General features: G+C 41.7%; 1 protein-coding gene across 1 annotated transcript; it reads left to right on the top strand.

Moving 5' to 3' along the window:
• Positions 1–606: 606 nt before the first annotated feature.
• On the top strand, positions 607–22,958 carry LOC133477531 (voltage-dependent calcium channel gamma-4 subunit-like). The gene is made up of 4 exons (XM_061772375.1): positions 607–1,077; positions 10,520–10,603; positions 15,087–15,227; positions 16,246–22,958. The coding sequence occupies exons 1-4, from the start codon at positions 855–857 to the stop codon at positions 16,764–16,766; spliced, it is 969 nt and encodes a 322-aa protein (XP_061628359.1). The 5' UTR covers positions 607–854; the 3' UTR covers positions 16,767–22,958.
• The last annotated feature ends 563 nt before the right edge of the window (positions 22,959–23,521 follow it).

Raw genomic sequence — 23,521 nt, forward strand, 5'->3', positions numbered from 1 at the left:
ATCTTTCCTTCTCTCTTGATCATATGTCAAGCTATATTTTTCATCTTTGACAAGCTGCAGGAAGGGGTTCCCAGCCTGGAGCGACCGGATGGAGTCTCCTGTTGAGACAGTCGCCACTCAGACTCAAACCTTGCTGGGTATCTTCGCTTTCATTTTATCTGGAAGAAAACGAAAAGCCTAAAAATGAAAAAGAAGAAGGCACAAGCAGGGAAGCTAAAACGAGTCAGCCTGCCAAACAGTTCATTAAAAATGCGTGTCATATGTGAGTTCAGGCTGTGGCAAAGATTTTTTTACATTTTTTTGTTTTTTTACAAGCTGGAAGATCTTGCAAAGTGTAGTCAGACTAGAAAGTGATACTTACTTTTTGATTTTGAAAAGAAACATTTAATCTTGCTTTCATCTGCTTTAAAGCGGCAACGCTTCAGTCAGACGTCGCTCCCCCTTTCCCCCTTTTCATCATGAATGTTGTGTTCATGATGCAGTGTTTCATCTTAAAGGTTTGGCTTTTTCTTGCCCTTTCTCCTCGGCTCTCCTCCCATTGGCCGCACCTCAGTGATGGGTAGGTGTGGTCCTGCTGCTGTTTCTTGCACTTTCAAACAAGCCAGCCGCACGTGGGACTTGAGGGATTTTTTGAGGGTGTTCCTCCACTGCTCCACCTGTAGTAAACAGAAGGAAATGTCCAGCCAAATCGAAAAGGGGAAGGAATGATGGTCCCGCTCAGTCTACCTTCTCAACTTTTGCTGAGATTCGGATGGATGAGGCGCACACAGTTGACACCTGACAAGATGGGAGACGCAGTGGTGATGGCGGCGGGGGTCTTTTCTTGATTGACTTGACACGCGTGATGCGCGGCCATGGCGTGCCGTGACCGCGGGCTCCAGACGCTCCTGGCCGCCGCGGGCGCCTTCGCCGCCTTCAGCCTCATGAGCATCGCTATCGGCACCGACTACTGGCTCTACTCGCGGGCGTACATCTGCAACGCCACCAACGCGAGCGCGGAGGACAGCCACGCGCAAAGCAAGAAAGTCAAAGGCGACCTGACACACTCGGGGCTGTGGCGAATCTGCTGCATAGAAGGTGAAAAACAACAACAACAACTTTTTGGGGGGTTGGTTTTACCACTGATTTGAAGGTGGTATGTTTCGGAATTACGCATGCAGAGAGATGAGATTGGGTGCAACCTGGGCGTGATGCGCACCCACCGGAGGCGACATCCCGCTTGTTGCGCACGAAGCAAACAATGTGACCCGACGTGTATTCAACTTGTATCTGCTCTCAATCACTTGGTAACTGCCTCCAGCATAAGCTTCGGCTGATTGAACTTAAGTCGGAGTTAAATCGAGTTCTACAAAGCGATAAAGCGATATATGCAGCGCGTGCAATAGACTCTAAAATCAACCACCAAAATCAAATCTCATTGAGATTCCAAAAAAAATCTCTTCTCCAAGAGTGTCCTGCTCTAATACCAACTAAATAAACGTCACAGGGCAAGTAACCATATTTGGTAAATGTATTTTTTATCATGTATCGTGTATTTTTCAAATTATTTTTTCATAATGAAAGCTATGCCTAATATTGAATATTATAATATTTCAATTATTTACATAACCTACAAAGATCAGGAAAATCCACCATGATAAATAACGTATTATGAATTAATACCTCTCTGATTGTTAATCAAATGTTTCTAAAGCTGGAGTATTTGCGACAGTGCTTGAATTGGATATGCAAATGAGCATAATATTCATCCATCTACTCTAATAAATATAATATTAGAGTCAGCTAATTGAAAATAGGACAACAGTCATAAAATAAAATGAAATAAAATCACAAAATGTCAATGAGTGCCTTTTTAAAATGAAATATTTACATTGGAATCACAATTTTGTACAAACAGTCTAATGAAATTCTGGATTACATCCTTTGCATGTAAAGATTATAATGCTCTTCTATGTAGTGTGTCTAATATTTTAACCCTCTCTAAAAAGGTAACCAACATATTTGAAACAGCTTGCTTCGTTCCATGCCACTGAAAACAGGAAAGTCATGGTTGGAGATGACCACCATGCATTGAACGGGGCAACCATGTCATGTCATGTACCATGACAGGTGGCGGGGGGACGGGGGGAACAACCACATTCCATTAATATGATCAGCTCAAATTGACTTCAGCTGTTGTTAAGTGACATTGAATCTATGAGGAGAAAATGTCTTAACTTCCTGAGAATTGAAGAAAGAGATATTATTTTTGGTCAAGATCTCAAGTACTGCCCAAAACTTTAATATGCCATATATGTAATGTGAGAGAAAGGTGAGAATTTTAAAACATTTTTATACTGAATATCATTAGACTGTGTTAGCAGTACCTTTACTAAATAACAAATTTCAATTATAATTTTTGCAAGACTTTTGATGACTTTCTTGACTCCTTGTGCTTGAATTGAAATGTTCCTCACTTAAGAAGGATTACATTCCTCTTATTACAAAAAGAATGATCTAACTCAGGGATCAAACTCCAAACAGTTGTTAGGTGTACTTTTCTTTTTCTTTTCCATTCATTGCGATAGATCAAATTGAACAGCGGTAAAGTTGTCTTGACTGTTCCACTGATATTATAAATCATTTACGTGGGTGAGCAGAGGTTACCATGGTGAGAACATATGATCATTTATTTCAGGGCACAAAATGTGTTACTTGAGAGTAAAAGACTACATAATTTCAGATTGAAGCAACTGAGGTTATGCTGTATGATTGATGGGGCGGCAACATTCAACATTAGATTATTGCATGCAGTTCCATTGTATTTGGCTAACACACTTGCTGAAATTTGATTAAAAATGTAGAAGCATCTTCAAATTCAAAGAGGCATTTCCTCTCTGTCGTGCTTCAAAGCTCTGAGCGTAATATGAGCTGCATCAGGGTGGCGTGCACACCACCACACTTAAAGCATCAGACTGTCTTGACTTTTTTTTTTTTTAATACCAGCCTCCGTCTGTGGATAGGTGTCTCATATCCACACAATGGTTACAGCTGCAGAACTGAAAACAGAAGCTTCAATGCTGCTGAGTGGATGTGGCGACCACAAACAACTACAATCACAATACACTTTACTTGGACTAAAATGGAATAGCAAAAATCTGGCATGAACATTTGTGCTTTATTTGTTGTCTTACAAAGGGATTGTCCATAGCCATAGTTTGTCATAATTTCATGTTCCAAATCTTTTTCTTTCTTTAAATCTATGGCAGGAAGATAAGAACCGATGGCTTGTAAATAACAGTTTGTTGTATTGAGTTGTGAGGAATGAAGAGCATAAATAAAGTCTTGGTCTGCGGGCACTCTGGCTAACCATGTAGAAGCAATAAGGCTTGTCCCCATGTGGCAAACACATCTTCATGAAGACGGAGGATGTTCATGATAGGAATGACGAGAGTGTTGCACTTGCAAACACTGGAATGAAACCAGTAGCCTCTCTTTGACGATAATAACCCCAAGTGTTTATGTCTTAATGATCCTGTAAAACGAACTCAGAGATTCGTGCAAACGTGCAAAAACTGAGAAAGATTTATTACTCATTTGTGGAGATATACTGTAGTGTTGAAATGTTTTTTGTTTTTTTTAACCATTTTAATTTTCCTGATTTTTTTGGGGCGTGACTAAAACGGCACCGTGGGACGCAATTTGGAACGTGGCATGACTCTCCCCTCCGCCACTATGTAAGAACATGAACGGTTTCATTCGCAACAGCGGTTACCCAGCGCTGCGTAATTGCAACATCCAATTACAGTACCCCCCCAGAACCTGAAAATGCAACTTCCCTTTGGATAGTCCGCTGGCTGGCTTGGCCACATTAGAGCGCCTCGTTGTCAGGCGTAAGCGCGCCCACGTCGCAGAGAGAATGGCAGAAGAGAGAAAAGGGGAAAATAAAATCAGGCTTGACAACCAGCATGTGGACCAAGACTTGTGTGCGTTGTTATCAAGAGAAAGGCAGAAGAGTGAGGAGGGGGGGTGGGGGGTGGGGGTAAGTCAAATGTTAACTGTTACTTTGCGCTGGTGTGACCATTTTAGAGTGCCTCATTGTTGCGCCGGGAAAAAGCCCCACGAGGACCCGGTGGGATAGATTCCAGCCACAGGAGGATTAAAGCGGATACATTTTTGTGTGGTGTGTCAAATTTAGAAGACATATTCACTGTACAGGGACTTTGATTACTTTAAATGATGAGTGTGCGTGTGTGTGTGTGTGTGTGTGTGTGTGACAAAATGACACCAGTTAGGCCATTTAATTTAAAACTGGTAAAACAATTGGGTCATTTTTTAAAATAATAATATTTATGTGGGGGAAAAACACTATTTTATGCTTGATAACAATTAATGAATGGATTTTCCCAATCAAATCTTTCCCTATCAGTGAACAAATCACATGTATAGATCCAATGAGTTTTTCATGGGTGGGGTGTCGCGGTCGATGCCAACAAAAAGGACTGTAGGGCAACGCTCATGACATTAACGGTACTTTTACTCCGTTAGAAGCTACTTTTATTGATTAAATTATTGCCTATTTATCAACTATTTCGTGCACGAGACTACGACTTGCGCATTGTCCGCTGCTTGCGCCAATCCAATTTAAGTGCTAGTGACGTTTAAGTTTAGTTCGCCAATCAAATGACACAAGAAAGTCACATGACCTCACACAACGTCTTCTATTGGGCTTCCCGTGCATAGGTATTAACACTAGATAAACCAACCCCACTGATTGTCGTGCCTTCATGGCGGCTATGTTGGGAAGGTTGTCGTTACCATGAAGGAAAGGGCGCGCTACTCATGTTTAATTAAGATGAACAAAAACAACAGCTTTCATGTATTCTAGTATTTGTCTGGCCCTGTCTGCCCAAACGTGGATATTTCAGCTCACTTAGAACTTGAGAAAACACCGTGCAGTAAATTGCAGATGTTTTTTTTGTTTGTAGTTTTGACTGCATCTAGCAGATGCATTTGGGATTAGCCTTTGAAGTTGGTAATAGTGAAAAATGAAGTGAAACAAAATATTTTCCAGAATGAGTGCTTAAAGAGGAGGATGCTATTCATGTGGCACAGCTTGAAGCAGGCATCAGGTGCAGGTGGAGATGGGCCTGGCTCAAGTTGGAGGCCAGAACAAAAAAGCAAATAAATTAGGCAAATTTAATTTGAATCTTAAATTTGTACATCACATAGTTGAGCGGGCGGCACGGTGGACGACAGGTTAGAACGTCAGCCTCACAGTTCTGAGGACCCGGGTTCAATCCCCGGCCCCGCCTGTGTGGAGTTTGCATGTTCTCCCCGTGCCTGCGTGGGTTTTCTCCGGGCACTCCGGTTTCCTCCCACATCCCAAAAACATGCATTAATTGGAGACTCTAAATTGCCTGTAGGTGTGACTGTGAGTGTGAATGGTTGTTTGTTTGAATGTGCCCTGCGATTGGTTGGCAACCAGTTCAGGCAACCCCGCCTCCTGCCCGATGACAGCTGGGATAGGCTCCAGCACGCCCGCGACCCAAGTGAGGAGAAGTGGCTCAGAAAATGGATGGATGGATGGATAGTTGAGCGGTGTAATTAAATGTTTTTCTGCGTGAAGAAAATGTTTTTAATTACTCTTCAGAGTCTTCCAGGTTGCTTAATTTATGTTAAAATCAAAAGAATTATCTGCGGCGGCCCGGGGGATCGCCCCAGACCCTCCTTCAATGTTTTTTTTTTTTGTCATGCCTTTGGTGTTTGCATGTCTGATAACGAAATAAATGCAAGTAGTTTCTATAAAATGTCGATGTTTTCGCTCAGCTGCTTGTACGTTGTCTTTCATTTTATGTCTGTAACTTTGTCTTTTTGTTGCTGCTTGTCTCGGCCAGGCCTCTCTTGAAAAAGAGCTTTTTATTCTTACTGAGACCAACCTGTTTGAATAAATGCAATTTTTTTAATGGTTGTTTATTAGATGTAATTACATTGTGCAAGTGTACCTAATGAAGTGTCCACACCCGTAGGGCCCTATTTTCTTTTTAAATGGCGTAAATCTGATGCAGCAGGCACCGCGTGCCAGCCTGGTATTGGTTATTTAGTTGGCCATCGCAGCCCGGCGGTTCAACTTCATTCACAACCAATCAAAGCGCTTCCCCTCATTCCCTTTAAATGTGGTGCATCTGACAGTCTCGGTGCGTGAGTGAAGTATTGTCACTTCTCTAGTCAATGTGTGGCAACACACAACGTGAGCGGGTACACAGAATGAGCTGGTGCTTATCGCATTGGTGACTTAACTATGTCCACGGAGCTCAGTATCTGTCTGCCTGTCTCCCAATCAAATGTACCAAAATCGCATTAAACCAGTGGTCTAGCCCGCGTTGGCAGTTAGACGTGGTGTGAGCAGGCAAAAGTTTATACTGATTTTCTGCCACTAAATTGTCACTCCACCAGGACCATATCCAAAGACACACCCTTGCTGTGCCGAAACACCCAGCTTGGCGCAGACTGCTCTGCTAAATTGGCAAACACGCCCAGGGAGCCATGGGCTCGCACGAAAATCAGAATGGACCAGCATTTGCGCCCCGCTGCAGATGCGCTGTCTACGAAAATCGAGCCCATAGTCTTAATTGTGGATACTTCCCTCTTTTGTTGGAAGGCAAGTAGTGGCTGTGGTCATGGTGTGTCTCCAGGAAATTAATATAAGCCAGTGTAATGTCCAGTGTGTGTGTGTGTGTGTGTGTGTATGAGTGTGTATGTGTGTTTGTTTGTTTGTGTGTGTGTGTGTTGAATACATTAGTTAAGATGTCAAAGGCATCCTGTGAGAGGCCGGGCAAGAAATGTGATTCTGGTTTGCCAGAGGGAGGTTGTTGCCATGGTGACGTTATGCTGACTTACAAAAGATGGGGTTGCCTCTAAGTAGACAACCACCCATTTCCCCCTCCTTATTCTTGTCTTCCTCTCTCATCATCCTCACCATCCCAAAATGATTTAACATAGTTTTTCATTTTGTCTCGTCCATCTCGATTTTTCTTTCTTTCCCTATTTTATTGCGACTATCACTTGATAGTCGCAATAGTTTGCTTCTTCCTGGACCTATTCGGAAGGCACAGTTGGGATAAAAATCCAATTATCTGAAACACTGAGCTTATAAATTTAGATGCACTCATAAATCAAAGTATATTTAATATCTAACACAGTGACATCAGTCCAGCGGGGCTGTTTGGTACATAAAAGAAAGAACAGAATGAGAGTTTGAAGAGGAAAACATGGTAGTGGGTGATTGAAACACAATACAGTACTGGTAAGAATGTCTAACAGAGATGGAGGACTGATGCTGAAAGTATGTGGCCAGTTACCATTTGGGAATGTTATACATTTTATGTAAAGTGTCTCCATTTTGGTGGCACGGTGGCCGACTGGTTAGAGCGTCAGCCTCACAGTTCTGAGGTGCGGGGTTCAATTCCCGGCCCCGCCTGTGTGGAGTTTGCATGTTCTCCCCGTGCCTGCGTGGGTTTTCTCCGGGCACTCCGGTTTCCTCCCACATCCCAAAAACATGCATGCATTGGAGACTCTAAATTGCCCGTAGGTGCAGTGTGAATGGTTGTTTGTTTGTATGTGCCCTGCGATTGGCTGGCAACCAGTTCAGGGTGTACCCCGCCTCCTGCCCGATGACAGCTGGGATAGGCTCCAGCACGCCCGCGACCCTAGTGAGGAGAAGCGGCTCAGAAAATGGATGGATGGATGGATGTCTCCATTTTCAGGGGCTCGAAAGTATTTAGAAAATTGGCTTGTAAGGGGTTAATAAGACAGGTGCACCCTTTGTTACATCAAGACAAAATAAGATGATAAAGTCATGGAGTTTATATAAGGTATTGGGTTTTGAGGCATTTGGCAGCTATTTAACAGGAGACACCAATATGAAGTCAATGAGTGTTGTAGCAAACCTAAGTGTGATCAAATTCACTGTTTTGTATATTCATAAATACGCATAAAACACCAGTGAGCCACAAAATGCAACTAAACGGGATTATCACAGAATCCTTTCCAAAATGGAGGGGGAAAATGACATCATCATTAGGAACCAACAATAACATGGAGAAGTACTTCATCTGTATGCCAAAATCTACAATCCATGACTGTAAATATAAAGACTTTACATCAGGGTGGAAACTGGTTTAAAGATCTGAAAGCCAAATTTCTCCAGAAAACTCCCCAATGGTCTGGGATCAGATTCATGAAACCAAGGTCAATTTTCATCAGATCGGAATAGAAAAGTATAAAGATGGAAAGGAACAGATCCTGATCCAAAGCATCCCACATTATGTGTCAAATAGGGTGCGAGAAGTGTTATGCACATGAGCATGTATAACTTATGACGGAAGATTCTTACTGGTATTCATGTATGTGAGCAACTGTTGATGGAGGTGCCAAGATGAACTGGAGGTGCATAGGGCTATATGAATGTTATCAAACCAATAGGACAGTGCTTCACAGTGTAGATGGATAATGACCCTAAACATATTGTTAAGAAAGCAAATAAGGAATTCTTTACTGGCCAAGCCATTCACCTGATCTCAAACCAATAGCGTATGGTTTACAGACTCGGAAACAAATAACAAGTGAAGCAGGCTGCAGTGAAGTGCTGGCAAAGAATCACCAGGGAGGAAACTCTGGTAATGTTCATGGGTGCCAGACCTCAGGCACTCAATGACTAAATTCTTATTCCGCTCCTTTCCGTAGTGTCTAAAGAACGTAATAACCAAACTGTCAATCACTAGTTGAGTTAAAACACAAAGACAGTAGAGCAGAAGTATCCAGATAATTAAATTCCCAATGGCAACATTGAACACAAAAAAAATCAAGCATCATTTGTCCCAGCAAGCTTTGGACACAAAATGAAAAGGAAGTGAAAAGGTTTTTAACCATTACTTTTTTGTTATTATGTTAAGCAGTCCAAATCTTCTGATTTCAGCCTCTCAAATATGAATACTTCCTCATTTCCTATGTCCTCGCATCATTTCTATCATTTGGCGCCACCTAGTCAGGAACAACAGACTTACTTTAAGTCCCATTTAACATACTAATAGCTGGATGTTCCAAATTTATCTCAAGTTAAGTCGTTTGCTTTAAACAAGTCATCATGCGCATTAAATTCCTGGAGCACTAAAACTCAAAATGGAATTCCTTTGCACTCTTGGCCCTCTTCATTTCAGAGTCCACGTCAAATTATTAAACATCACAAAGATCAGAGACTTAATGTCAAAACAAGAGAGACTTGTAGGCCTTTAACTCAAGCGGGCTGCTCACAGGTCTGTTTAAGACGGCTTCAGAAGTTAGCTGTGCTCGTGAAAATAGCCCGCTTTTTTCTTTTTTTTAAACTAAAATATATATTAATGGATGCTGAACTGCAGAAGATTATGAATAATAAGGTTTAGGTGGTAAATACATAATTTCAATGTATTTGGTGCACTATATGCTGGATTGTTTTGTCGAAATGTCAAACCAGCAATGTTAGCTGCTTTAAAATGTAATTCCCACTGACAAAAAGTACAGTAACACATATAAGTATCCAATTGTCCAAACAGAGTGGGCTTTCTCTGTGTACTACAATTTCCTCAGTGAGGATTTCCCGGCTTAATCAATTTCATAATAACACCAACTATCATATTGTTGCATTATAGAAACCAACGATACTATACAAAAATGCAATATCACAACACGCGACTGTTCAGACTCAATATTTATACGACACAAACATTTTAAAAAATACATACAATTTATTGTACTCACCAGCAATTATTTAGTGTTACTGGCCCCGTGAGACGAATTTGAAATCAGATGGGTTAAAGAAACAGTCCCATTGCCACCAGTAATAGCTTACTTAGTTACAGGAGGTCATGGGCACATTAGATTGATTTGGTTGAAATCACTATTGGACAAAAAAAAAATCGAACATACACATACTGTAAGAGATTCAACTTTTGGGAATAAATTAATATAATTTTAAGGAACAAATATTTGAATTTAGGTTGTAAATATAAGGACCTTGCTGGTCCTAATTGCCCAACATTGGTTTCCTCCAACATCCCAAAAGCCTGTTTGTTAAACGAAACTCTCAATTGCCCATTGGTGTACCCCGCATGGACAAGTGGTAAAATGGATGTGTTCTGCTTTGCCATGTGAGTGAGTCAACCAATGTGTTGATAGGCATCATTCAGGTGACGCTAATGGACAGAACATTGGGACATTGGGGAATCAGCCGTGTGATTTATAATTCAAAGTGTAGTCTTCAATATTCATAAGGCACCAATGTTTTATTCTGTTAAAAGTGGAGAAATCATTGTGCATGTGAAAACCTGGAATAGAGGGTGCCTGAGTGCTCCTCAACATTCTGAAGCACACAGGCCCTGAGTTGGCTGCCCTCAAAATGTGGCCGTACATGTGAGAGTTGAAAAGGAGAAAAGCAGTTTCTTGATCACATTCCATTTTCCAATAGACACGTTTTATTGAAACTGATTGTTATTGCCTCATGCAGGTATCAACAAAGGAAGCTGTTTTCGGATCAATCACTTCCCGGAGGATAATGACTATGACACAGACAGCTCTGAGTACATCCTACGTGAGTTCCACATCGTCATCGTCACACACTTCAATTCTTAATCCTCTCGTCTTTGTCAAGTGCCAATGATGGCTTCAGCACAAGGGTGCTTCATGAGGCATGACGTTGCCATCCCCGCCCCCATTAAATCCCAACGTCATGACACTAGTAACTGGCTCAGAAAAGATGACAAAGGGTGTACTCATGACTAATTGGCCTTCCTGAAATCATGTCGCCTATGTGACACCCAGTTAATATAGTTCGATGTAAAAATTAAAAAATGAGCACCTAGACAAAACTAGTGATCCACATCATCTGGTTTGTAGCATAATACTCCCCAGCAAGCTGTTCCAATGTTGATTCATGGCAAGTTAATCAATACAAACACTATCAAAGAAATAAATTACTTCTATTACTGTGTCTTCTTTAGCTACAGTACATTGCTTCACTTGTAGTCGAGGCATGGAATTCCCAATTGGATTTCCCTTTTTTCCCTTTATACTTGTTACTGTTATACTTATTTGTTTTTGCGTAATATTCTTGTAATCATTTTTCGTATTGACAATTCTTATTGTCTCTATGTTAACATGTACCGTGTAGTAATAACAATTTGGCCTTGTTGTAATAGCATGATACTAATAACACACAGAGGTGTGAACTCGAGTCACAGGACTTGGACTCGAGTCACATGACTTGGACAAGAGTCAGACTCGAGTCATGAATTTGATTACTTTAGACTCAACAAAATGTTACTAGACTTGCAACTCAACTTTGACAGCAATGACTCGTCATTGCACTTGGACTTGAACCCATCCATCCATCCATCCATCCATTTTCAACACCGCTTATCCTGGTTAGGGTCGCAGGGTGCTGGAGCCAATCCCAGCTGATTTCGGGCGAAAGGAGGACTACACCTTGAACTGGTCGCCAGTCAGTCCCAGGGCACATATAGACACAGACAACCATTCACACTTACATTCACACCGTCACTGAGTGGGAACTGATGCACCACTACACCATCAGTGACTGGGACTTGAACCCATTGACTTGAAAATACTTGCTACTTTGACCAAAGCAATGAGAAACAACACTTTTCTATTTCTGTAGATATATATGTCATTTATTGTTGTAGGACAGGAAAATGTGCCAAGTGACAACATAATGTGATAGGTCTTAACGTTTGTTTATTAGTTCTAAGTGCTCCACACGCATTATTAGGATTCCCACATAGGCAGGACACGTCCCATTGCAACATGATTGTCTCCTGCATCGCAGGAAGGACAGGCTACGCAAATGTAACGAAATGACCATGCCAAAATGTATCACATCCATCCATCCATCCGTTTTCTGTGCCGGTTATCCTCACTAGGGTTGTGGGCGTGCTGGAGCCTATCCCAGATGACTCTGGGCAAAAGGCGGGGTTCACTCTGAGCTGGTCACCAGCCAATCGCAGGGCACATATAGACAAACAACCATTCACACTCACATTCACACCTATGGACGATTTAGAGTCTTCATTTAACCTACTGTGCATGTTTTTGGGATGTGGGAGGAAAACCCACGCAGGCTAGGGGAGAACATGCAAACTGCACACTGGCAAGGCCGGATTTGAACCCGGGTCCTCAGAACTGTGAAGAAGGATCGATATTTTTACTCCGTTACAATGATCGACATGCCGTTCGCTGCTTTTATTTATTCATTCTTGCGTGTGCGGGTCTATTTTAAGACTCCATCTTCGACTTCCGCATAGGGTGCCCATTGTGGCAATCAAACAGGATCAAAAATTTTATTTGACTTCACCAATCAGACGACAAGGCAGTCACATGACCGTGCACGTAGCCTTCGCGAGCCAATCAAAATGACTAATTTTTCACCAATCAGACGACACAAGACAGTCACATGACCGTGCATAACCTTCGCGAGCCAATCAAAATGACTCATTTGGGGGAGGGAACAGCCGCGCGACTGTGTTTATTTTGCAGACTCCAAAAAACAACAGCTTTATCATGCAGCTTAAATTGTGACTGCCCAAACTTGGAAATTTCAGCCCACTTCTAACTTGAGAAAACACCATGCGGTAAGTTGAAGATGTTTGTATTGTTGTTTTGGCAGTGGATATGACAAAATCCCCGGGCGCTTCAGCTGCCCCATGCTCCAGTGTGTTCCACTAATGTGTATGTGTTGACTGTGATAGCTTAAATGCAGAGAACAAATTTCGTGTGCATGCATGCATGTTCATGACAATAAAAGATGATTCTTCTTCTTCTTCTAAAATTACCACTATACCTATGGCGTCGCACATGCACACACAATCAATAGGTCTGTTCAGCAAACAGCTTCTTCATGAAGTCATTGAATAAAGCAAATAATGTTTCTGTAGGGCCCAATGTATGTGTTGTTGGTTTTTGGGCAGTTAAAAATTCAAAAGGGCGGCATGTGTCTGTTGACTACCATATATTATTATTATTTTTATTTAATTTGATGTTCATGCTCTGATTTAAAAACAAAGTCTGATCTCACAAGTTACTCTTTACTCGAGTAGTAAATATTTAAATTACTACTTTTTACTTTTAGTCATATTATTCTAAAGTAACAGGACTCTGACTTGAGTACAATATTTGGCTACTCTACCCTCCTTTGTTCATTATTAAGTGAAATGTCAGAATTTTTTTTGTGTATTAATAATTGCTCTTTAACCAAGCAAATATATAATCCTTATTCCGATAGAATTGTCAGTAGAATAATCAATTAGCAGAGGTGGGATGGCAGCAGGCGGCACGGTGGACGACTGGTTAGAGCGTCAGCCTCACAGTTCTGAGGACTCGGGTTCAATCCCCGGTCCCGCCTGTGTGGAGTTTGCATGTTCTCCCCGTTTTGCGTGGGTTTTCTCCGGGCACTCCGGTTTCCTCCCACATCCCAAAAACATGCATTAATTGGAGACTCTAAATTGCCTGTAGGCATGACAGTGAGTGCGAATGGTTGTTTGTTTCTATGTGCCCTGCGATTGGCTGGCAACCAGTTCAGGGTGTACCCCGCCTCCTGCCCGATGACAGCTGGGATAGGCTCCAGCACGCCCGCGACCCTAGTGAGGAGAAGCGGCTCAGAAAATGGATAGATGGGATGGCAGGAAAGATATATATATATATATACAAATACATATATATATATATATATATATATATATATATATATACAAATATACAGTGGGTACGGGTATTTAGAAAGTCAACCATCACTGCAGCCCTCCACCAGTCGGGGCTTTATGGCAGAGGAGCTCGACGGAAGCCTCTTCTCAGGGCAGGACATGAAAGCCCGCATGGAGTTTGCAAAAAAAAAAAAAACACCTGAAGGTCTCCAAGATGGTGAGAAATAAGATTCTCTGGTCTGATGAGCTGATAGAACTTTTCAGCCTTAATTCTAAGCGGTATGTGTGGAGAAAACCAGGCACTCCTCCTCACCTGTCCAATACAGTCACAACAGTGAAGCATGGTGGTGGCAGCATCATGCTGTGGGGGTGTTTGTCAGCTGCAGGGACAGGAGAACTGGTTGCGAATGGCAGAGAATCCCCAAATCCAGGTGGGAAACACTTGCATCATTCCCAAAAAGACTCATGGCTATATTAGCTCAAAAGGGTGCTTCTACTAAATACTGAGCAAACGGTCTGAATACTTATGCCTGTGTGATATTTCAGTTTTTCTTTTTTAATAAATCTGCAAACAGTTCAACAATTCCATTTTCTTCCCCCTCTCAATATGGGAAGCTGTATGTACATTAATGAGGGGAAAAATCTACTTTAATTATTTTTAGCAAATGGCTGCAATATAAAAAAGAGTGAAAATTTTAAGGGGGTCTGAATACTTTCCATACCCTCTGCATATATATATAATGAAATATATATTTACCATGTTGTCAAAATTACTCGTTAGGACTCAAAACTCTTGCCTGTTTCGACTTGGGACTTGACTCGGGACCTGCGGGCAAAGACTTTAGACTTACTTGTGACTTGCAAAGCAATGTCCCACCTCTGATTAACACATACCAGGAATACTGACTGTCATAGTCCATTGTCTTTAAGACAGGGTGGATTGAACTGCATTCAAAAGAAGGAAGAAATCATCCAAAAAACTCCATCCATCCATTTTCTATAGTACTTATCCTAATTAGGGTCCCGGGTGAACTGGAGTTTATCCCAACTAAATGGGGGCAGGTGTGTGGTAACTCCCATTTAAAATTAGATTAATCGAGATGAGGTTAATTCTGAATAAAACCACATTCATAGGTATAAGAGGGTGTGCATACTTGTGCAACAACGTTGTTCGTCTTTTTTTTACTTCCCCTCTTAAAACAATTAAATTTTAATTTCAAATGACTTGTACAGGTTATTGGTCACATTCATGGTGGAAATGTTTTTGGAATGCTTTGTCTTGGTCTCATTTTTTTTATATCTCAAAAACCTGGAAATTAATTTTTTGGGGCGATTACTCTCACCATGTCATCTGGGCAGGTATTGTGCGAGCCTCCAGCCTTTTTCCCATCCTCAGCACCATCCTGCTAATGCTGGGCGGCCTGTGTGTTGGCGTTGGACGAATCTACAGCAGGAGGAACAACATCCTGCTCAGTGCTGGTATTCTCTTTGTGGCTGCAGGTAATGCCATAAACGTGAGAAAATCTAGTCATTTTTTATGTGCTTTTCCTAAGTTTTATTCTCTGTCAGGGATTTGTGTTTTCCTGGTGTTGGTGTGGTAAAAGGTGGACCCAAATGCAGAGAAGCAGGAGAAGTGAGCCCGGGGAGCAGGCGTAATTAAAAAAATATATATATTTATTTTCAGAAACAAAAAAGGCAAACATGGCACGTGGAATAACAAAAATACTTGGTGAACAAAGTCCAAAAAAGAAGATTCAAAGTAACAAACAAACACGGGCATTAGACTCACTACGACAGGAAACAGGACATGACGGGACGAAGGAAACGTGATGTACTGTATGACGAAAATGTTCCCACAGACTGACAGAAACCAGGTAACTAAATACAAGCAAACTGATGAGACAACGACGCCCACTTGGACAAGACATGAGTGGCTGGAGGGAGCTGATTGGCAGACACAAGGAACAGGGTTAGCAAGAACAGGTGGAGACAAAAACCTAACAAGCAAACAAGATGTGAACGAGGGAAACGAGACATAACCTAAGACAAAACTAAATCTAATAAGTAACACAGTAAAATTCACCAAAAACAATCATCATGTAAATCAACATGTAAATGTCATACGTTCTCCACATGCTTGTGTGGGTTTTCTCCGGATACTCCATCTTTTTCCCACATCCAAAAACATGCATGTTAGATTGAAATTGTCAATAGATGTGAATGGGAGACACAGTTTCAATGGTTGTTTGTCTACAGTATATGTCCAGGGTGTGCGCCGCCTCTCGCCTTAAGTCAGCTAGGATAGGCTTCAGCTCACCCTTGACCCTAACGAGGATTTTAAAAAAATGGACGAGTGTACTTCTTGAAGGAACTGAAGCAAATTTAAGTGCACAGCTTGGTTGCAACCAGTTGATTAATGAATTGTTTATTTTCCCGTCAGTCAATCAAGATAATGTAGTCATGTCCCGAGCCTTAGTGCGGCAAGGCTGTGTAATTCATTCTTACTCCATCTCCTCAGGCCTGAGCAACATCATCGGCATCATCGTTTACATCTCCAGTAATGCCGGCGATCCCAGCGACAAGAAAGATGAGGACAAGAAGAACCAGTACAACTACGGCTGGTCCTTCTACTTTGGCGCCATCTCATTCTTCGTGGCAGAATCCGTGGGGGTCCTCGCCATCAACATATACATTGAGAAAAACAAAGAGACGCGCTGCCGAGCCAGGCGCGACTTGATCAAATCTATCGCCTCAACTTCGCCGTACTCGCGCATCCCAAGCTACCACCGCAGACGGAGGCGCTCGCGTTCCAGCTCCAGGTCGTCGGAGCCCTCCCCAGGAGGGGGGAACAGGGAGGGAGGATTGGGTGGGGAGATGAGCTTGCAGGTGGGAGACATATCCTTGTACACCTTCCGCAGGGACCCTCTGAAGGGGGGGGCTCCCTACAGTCCTGAGAGCGACTCTGGCTTCTTACAGGTCCACAACAGCTTCCAGAAAGATGTGAAAGATGCCGGCAACAGGAGGACCACACCCGTATGAGTACTCTCGTTGGACTTTACAATACGCTCTATTGGGACATATTACATTATATTATACATGTATACATGTGTATATATATTTATTAGGGGTTGAATGATGAGTGATTTTCTTGTAGTCAACGCTAAAGTTGCTTCAAAGTCGATTCATCGATGATGTCGTTGCGCGTTCTTCAGCACAGTACAGCCGTCCCCAACCTTTTTTTGCGCCACTGACCGGTTTCACGTCAAGACATATTTTGACGAGCCGGCATAGAAACAAATGATTAAAAATACATCTCACCATTACTCTGAACCTAGTTGTTGTAATTACTGGCGGCTAGTATGTTGCTCTTCATCTTGTGTTTCGTAGCATAGCGTGTTGTATGACAAGGATGGCAGCCACTGGCTGCCAGCCAGGCTCCATAAAATGGAGCTTTTCTCTGTTTCACTGTTTCTATCTCACTTGTGCTTTTATTACATTTAAGGATAAACTTGCATATTTTGCAAGTGATTGTGCTACCTATCTCATTTTTGGTCAAATATTTCCACAGGCTTGTAGCATACGCTGGCAATTTGACACTGATATCCGTGTCATATGTCATGTCGATGTTTCGCTTTCAGTGTCGTAAAGCGACGCAAGTGTCATGATGTTGGTGGGTGTTGTATCATCCATCCATCCATCCATTTTCTGAGCCGCTTCTCCTCACTAGGGTCGCGGGCGTGCTGGAGCCTATCCCAGCTGTCATCGGGCAGGAGGCGGGGTACACCCTGAACTGGTTGCTGTATCATACAACTTGCTGAATAAAATTCTCATGAGCACGCAGTTTTTGTCCGCCCCTTATTAGACATAAAATTTTGGCGAGGAAGATGGAGCTTCACTTTACCTTGTTGAGCTCGTTCCGTGCTGCCAGTGTGAATATTTTAGGACTCGCGGCAATCGGAATAGCCAAAGCTAGCGAGGCTAACTGCTATTCTCATTTACAACCATCTTTTTGTCATTCTCTCAGACCCGTGCGGACGTATGAATACATTTCGCTGCTCCACAGAGCGTGATAGTCCGGCGAGGGCCACAGACGGGCGAGTCAAAGGTTCTTTGGAAATGTTCTGATTGGAAGATGAGATGCCAAAAATGTGATTAGCGATTAGTCGACTTCAAGCTTGATCACGTCAATGCGCAGTAGTAAAGTCGACTAGTCAACTTATCGGTTCAACCCCTAATATATATTGTACAGTATATGCAGAAGTATCCTCTCGTCAAAATGGGCATACACAATCCATCCATCCATTTTCTATAGCGCTTATCCTCATGAAGCCCTCAGGTAAGATGACTTTGGACAAATCGCAGGGCACGTATAGACAGACAATCATTCACATTCACCACTATGGACAATTTAGCGTCTTCAGTTAAACTAACATTTTGTCGGAATGTAGCAGAAAGCCTGAGTACCTGAACCTCAGAACTGTGGGTCAGATGTGCTAATCACTCAGTGATTTAGAAATGTTTTTAAATTTAGACTTTAGACTGATGACGACAAATGATTGAAGTGTTTACATTACATTTTCATTTGCATTGCTGCTGTTCCACTTATGCCCTGTAGTTGACAGTAAAAGGCATGTATCAAACTGTTTTTACCCACCAAAGTAATCAAAGAAGAAAGAACAATGTATGTATCAGTTGACTGTGGAGTAATGCTAAAACAAAGCAACATGCTTCTTTCATTTGTGCCTTACATTGAGACGGAAACCCAAACTATCCACTTAGCGATTTTTGCTAAATCTAATTGTCACTCTGCTTCAATTGTGCAAAATCATTATCACGTTTCCAAGTTCATCTTATCAATGCGTGACAGCCAACTGGAAATCTAGGTTGATTGTCACAGTGTATGCTCAGCTTTTGGCAAAAAGGATGTTGACAGGTTAGAGCTAGATCAGGGGTGGGCAAACTTTTTGGTTTAGGGGCCACATTGACGTTTATCATTGGACAGGCAGGCCAAGCCAGGACCAGATGCTTACATATAACAAATAAACACACACACACAAAAAAGGCATTGTAGTTTTAATAGATTTACTTTGAATGGGAACAGTGTTGTTTTGTTGAGCACCTTTTTTTGCCAGTGCATCAAAGTCTGCTCTTAGTTTTGTTGTGGCAATTCTCAGAACACATCTGAGGTGTTCATCACTTAGCTGGGATCGGTAGGATGTTTTGTTGGTGTTCATCACACTAAAAGTCTGTTCACACACATATGTAGCACCAAACACCACCAGCATCCTCTACGCCATCTTCTGGATTTTTGGAAATTTGTCTGCGCTTAATGAAGCATAAAACTCATGCAGTTTGAGAGTTGAACTTCTCTTTTAAGACCATATCACATTGGAGATCAATCAGTTCCATCTGCAGCTCCCGTGGCGCTGTTTCAGGGTCTTGTGTGACTGAACCTTGGATGGCAGTTTGTCAGATGAAGGTGTTTTGCTGAGCCTGCAAGCTTGAGTTTAACCGCTGAGCCGTACCCATCAGTTCCTGCGCTGATTAACTGTTAGCATAATCAGCATGCTTGGTAGAAAAGTGACGGCTGATGTTATATTCCTCTAAAACCGCAATGGTTTCTTAACAAATTAGACATACAGCCTTTGACCGGACTTCAGTGAAAAAGTATTTAGTAGTCCATTCTATCTTAAACGCACAGCACTCATAACACACAGCATAATGTGTGTTGTCTGCTCAGGGAAGGTTTTGAGGACAAATTAAACAAACCCCAATTCCAATGAAGTTGGGACGTTGTGTTAAACCAAAATAAAAACAGAGTACAATTATTGGAAAATCCTTTTCGACCGATATTTAATAGAATACACTGCAAGGACAAAATATTGAATGTTCCAACTCATGAATTGTTTGTTTGTTTGTTTTGTTTTGTTTTGGTAATATTCTCTCATTTTAAATGTGATGCCTGTAACACATTCCAATATAGCTGGGAGACAGCCAACAAAAGACTGGGAACGTTGAGGAATGCTCAAAAAAACACTTCTTTGGAACAGGTTTATTGGAAACAGGTGTGTGTCATAATTGGGTATAAAAGGAGCATGTCCGAAAGGTTCAGTTGTTCACAAGCAACTGCGTGAGCAAATAGTCCAACAGTTTAAGAACAAAGCTTCTCAACATACAATTGCAAGGAATTATGGATTTCATCCTCTACAGTCCATGATATCACCAAAGGATTCAGAGAATCTGCAGCAAGGCCAGAAACCAACATTGAATGCCCGTGACCTTCGATCCCTCAGGCGGCATTGCATTAAAAAATGCCATCATTGTGTAAAGGATATTGCCACGTGGGCTCAGGAACACTTCAGAAAAACATTGTCAGTTAACACAGTCTGTCACTACATCTAGAAAGGCAAGTTAAAACTCTACCATGCAAAGCGAATTTACATTTGACACAACGTCCCAACTTCATTGGAATTGGGCATGCATCTCCTACTTCTTTTGTTTAAATTCAAATTTGGAGACCAACTTTAACAATGAAGCACCACACCTCAGATAAATGCCTGCCTTTTTCCCTCTCAGGAAAAACATATTGGTAGTTTTAATTACCCTCGCTATGACTGAGATCACAATGTGCCGCTGTAGATGTCTTTACCACAATGCAGAGAAGACACGGCTTCTGTCAAGCTAAAGAATACGATGCTGTAGAATGTGCCGGTGTCTTTTTCTTTGACACAGATGAAGGCGCACACACAAGCACTTTCTTGTGTTGTTAGTGCTGTTTTTAGCGCTAACATTCTTCGTCCCCAAACGGCAGAAGTGGCTTCTCCTTCTTGATTTGTTTTGACAGTCCGCAACAGTTTGAAAGCGCGCGACCGACACATACAGGACTTAAGTGAAATTCAGCTGCCAAAGTACTGTGTATATATATATATGAGCAAAAATACAGTCAAACTTAATGGGTAAAATAGTTTCAGGATATTAAATGTGATGAATTAATTGTGAAGTCTCAGATTGTTCAAATTGAGATCCACCACTGAAATATATTACACATATATGATCACTTCTTACTGTGGAAATAATAGATATTGTAATTATAATTTAAAATGTATTTAGACAAAGAAAGGCCTTGCGCCTGTTTGAGCGCGTGGCACTCTCTGCAGTTGAGTCCATGAATGACTGCAGCCACAATATCAGGAAATACAGTGTGTCGTTTGGCGTTTCTTACTAAAACTGGACTGTTATAATGAGGTGTATCACATTTACATGACTTTGTTATGAACTAGCTGCCTTTGCACTCAGATCGTTGGTGTATTACAAAAAAAAAAACCTGCTTTTTTGCTGCCAGTTTTAATTGGATGTTTCAATGTAATGATGTCATTGGTGCATGTTGGTTCTTGTGATGTCATTGGATTATATTTAACATAAGATGTTTGTAATTATAGTTACATTTTGGTTTAATACCAATGAGGGGATTAATTTGAGCTTGGAGAGGTTACAGTATATTTGGCTAATGATGCAGGCGTACTGTGCTGTGATGCTCGATGGCAGACAGTCGGGCAGAACGAGGCGTTAAAGTGAAAATGCACGAGCAACCTTCGCGCTCGACAGCTGACAGGCTACTGAACGCTCGCTCGCCAGTGTCTCGCAACATGAGCTCAAGCAAAGCGGGTGTTGTTTGTGTGCACAGCCATCGAGAAGATCACACGCTTCATTCTTGTTACAGTGCACACTTGACTTGGCTTTATGGGTTGTTCCCCACTTCATTATTTTACCCAGTTTGCGATGCACGCATGTAGCTTCCCGATGCCAAACGAGTCTTATGACCCTGTTTTCGCTCTGACGTTCTTAACTAAGGCGTCATCGGCCAATACTGTTTAGTTGACACCCATTGATCTGCTCTGACATTTTTATCCACAATAAAGCTTGTGCCCTAATCCTTATTGTAGTGTCCAGTGAAATTCCTCCTGCAGTAATTGACAAGAGATTGGCAGGAGTGTCACCTCTACATGCACTCGCATAGCCGCCATGCTTGTTAGTATTAGGTGAAGGCGCAAGAATGACACATGGGCTGTAGCCTGATGGGCTGGCGTGACAAATAGAAGATGACACCACAGTTCATACCTCATCTACTGTTTGTGACACTGAAACGCCATCAGCCACTGACACATACAAAACAAATCATTTACAGCCGGTTAGTATTTCTTAATTTTTGAGTAACGTCCTTGTTTTTGTGAAATTTCCTGCATTTGCTTCACATGCAATTAGGCTTTTTGTTGTTGTCAGAAAAGCATCATTCACTTTACTACTAGACTTTAGCCAAACTACAACGATCTTGCAATTCAAATTCTTTGAAGACTGAAAGAAATGTTCAAGTCAGATGGAGCTCCAGAACCCCCCGCCCCGGAGAGATTACCTCTCCGCAGGCACCCCCTCTCCTTGTAAGTTCTTGTAAGTGTAACATGGCCGCCATTTCTCCCAGTGGGGGTTTTTATTCCCTGCTGCCTGTGGATATTGGTGCCATACAGTGCATCCGGGAACCACAGGCATTCATTGGGGATGACATCTGTCACTGTGAGGAAGCTCAGTTTAGCCAGGGGCAATCGCAATTATACTTGCTTTTTATTTGACTCATGAAACACATTGGATATTGACGCTAGACCTAATTGTGTGACGATGTAATGAGAGCCAAACATCACTTACTTGTCCCAAAAGTCACATCTGGAACTACTTGTCATTTCACTGCATAAAAAGTACTTTGATATCTTAAAGTCACAAACAAACAGAAAATATTGTTCAATAGTCAAATGAAAGGGACCGCAAAAGCAAACCAAATTCAATATGGGATAGAAAATAAGGTGGAGTGGAAAGACACTGGTAAAGGTCTGGCACGAGCTGCGATGGGACAGCTAATAATTCCGACATGAACTGGACAGCTGAGTCGTAAAGTTGTGACACACGGGAAAAAAAACACAAAGACCCAAAGAAAGGCTGGGAGACAAGCAAATCTTGCATATACGACGAAAATGAGGTGGGAAACAACCAAGTGAGACACATTTGAGAGGGAAGAGAGGTACCAACACACAAAACCTACAAAATAACAGGTGATGCTTTTGTGAAGGCTTTTATATTTTGAACACACAAAGATTAACAAAATGATCTGGATTCATACAAATATGAAAAAAGATCAACATAAAATGCTCTAGGTTTGAGTTACATGGCAGCCAAGCCTGCACAAAGCCCACCTGAGCTCCAAAAGCTTTTTTTTTTTTTTTTTTTCTCATCGGTGGCTCTTTAGTTCATGGTCTAAAATTCTTTCTTTATTTAAAATAGTCTGTTTTCCTAATTTTTCTGTTGAGGTTTTTGCTTATGTTTTTTTCTCTTGGCTATTTAGATCAGTGACATAAATCTTAGGTTTGATAATGAGTTAAAGGAATATTATAAGGAAAAACAACAAGTTACAGTATTTATGCATAATGGAGAACAATTAGGATGTTTCTGCTGATAAAAAAAAAAAAGCACAGATAAGTCCAATGCCTTGCAAAATGAAGGAAAACACTAAATTTCAATAAAATCATTAATCAACTGTTTGTGACCATTTTTTCCTTTTCTTTCATTTATTTCACACGTATAAAAATTGAAAAAGTAGAAACATAGAAAACAAACAACCATTCGCACTCACATTCACACCTATGGCCAATTTAGAGTCTTTAATTAACCTCCAACGCAAACCCCAGCAATCAGCACCACCTTGGCCGCGCACCTGTTCCCAATCAGCACTCATCACTGCCTGCATATAA

Source organism: Phyllopteryx taeniolatus, chromosome 4 (assembly GCF_024500385.1).
Source record: "Phyllopteryx taeniolatus isolate TA_2022b chromosome 4, UOR_Ptae_1.2, whole genome shotgun sequence".
Taxonomy (NCBI): Eukaryota; Metazoa; Chordata; class Actinopteri; order Syngnathiformes; family Syngnathidae; genus Phyllopteryx; species Phyllopteryx taeniolatus.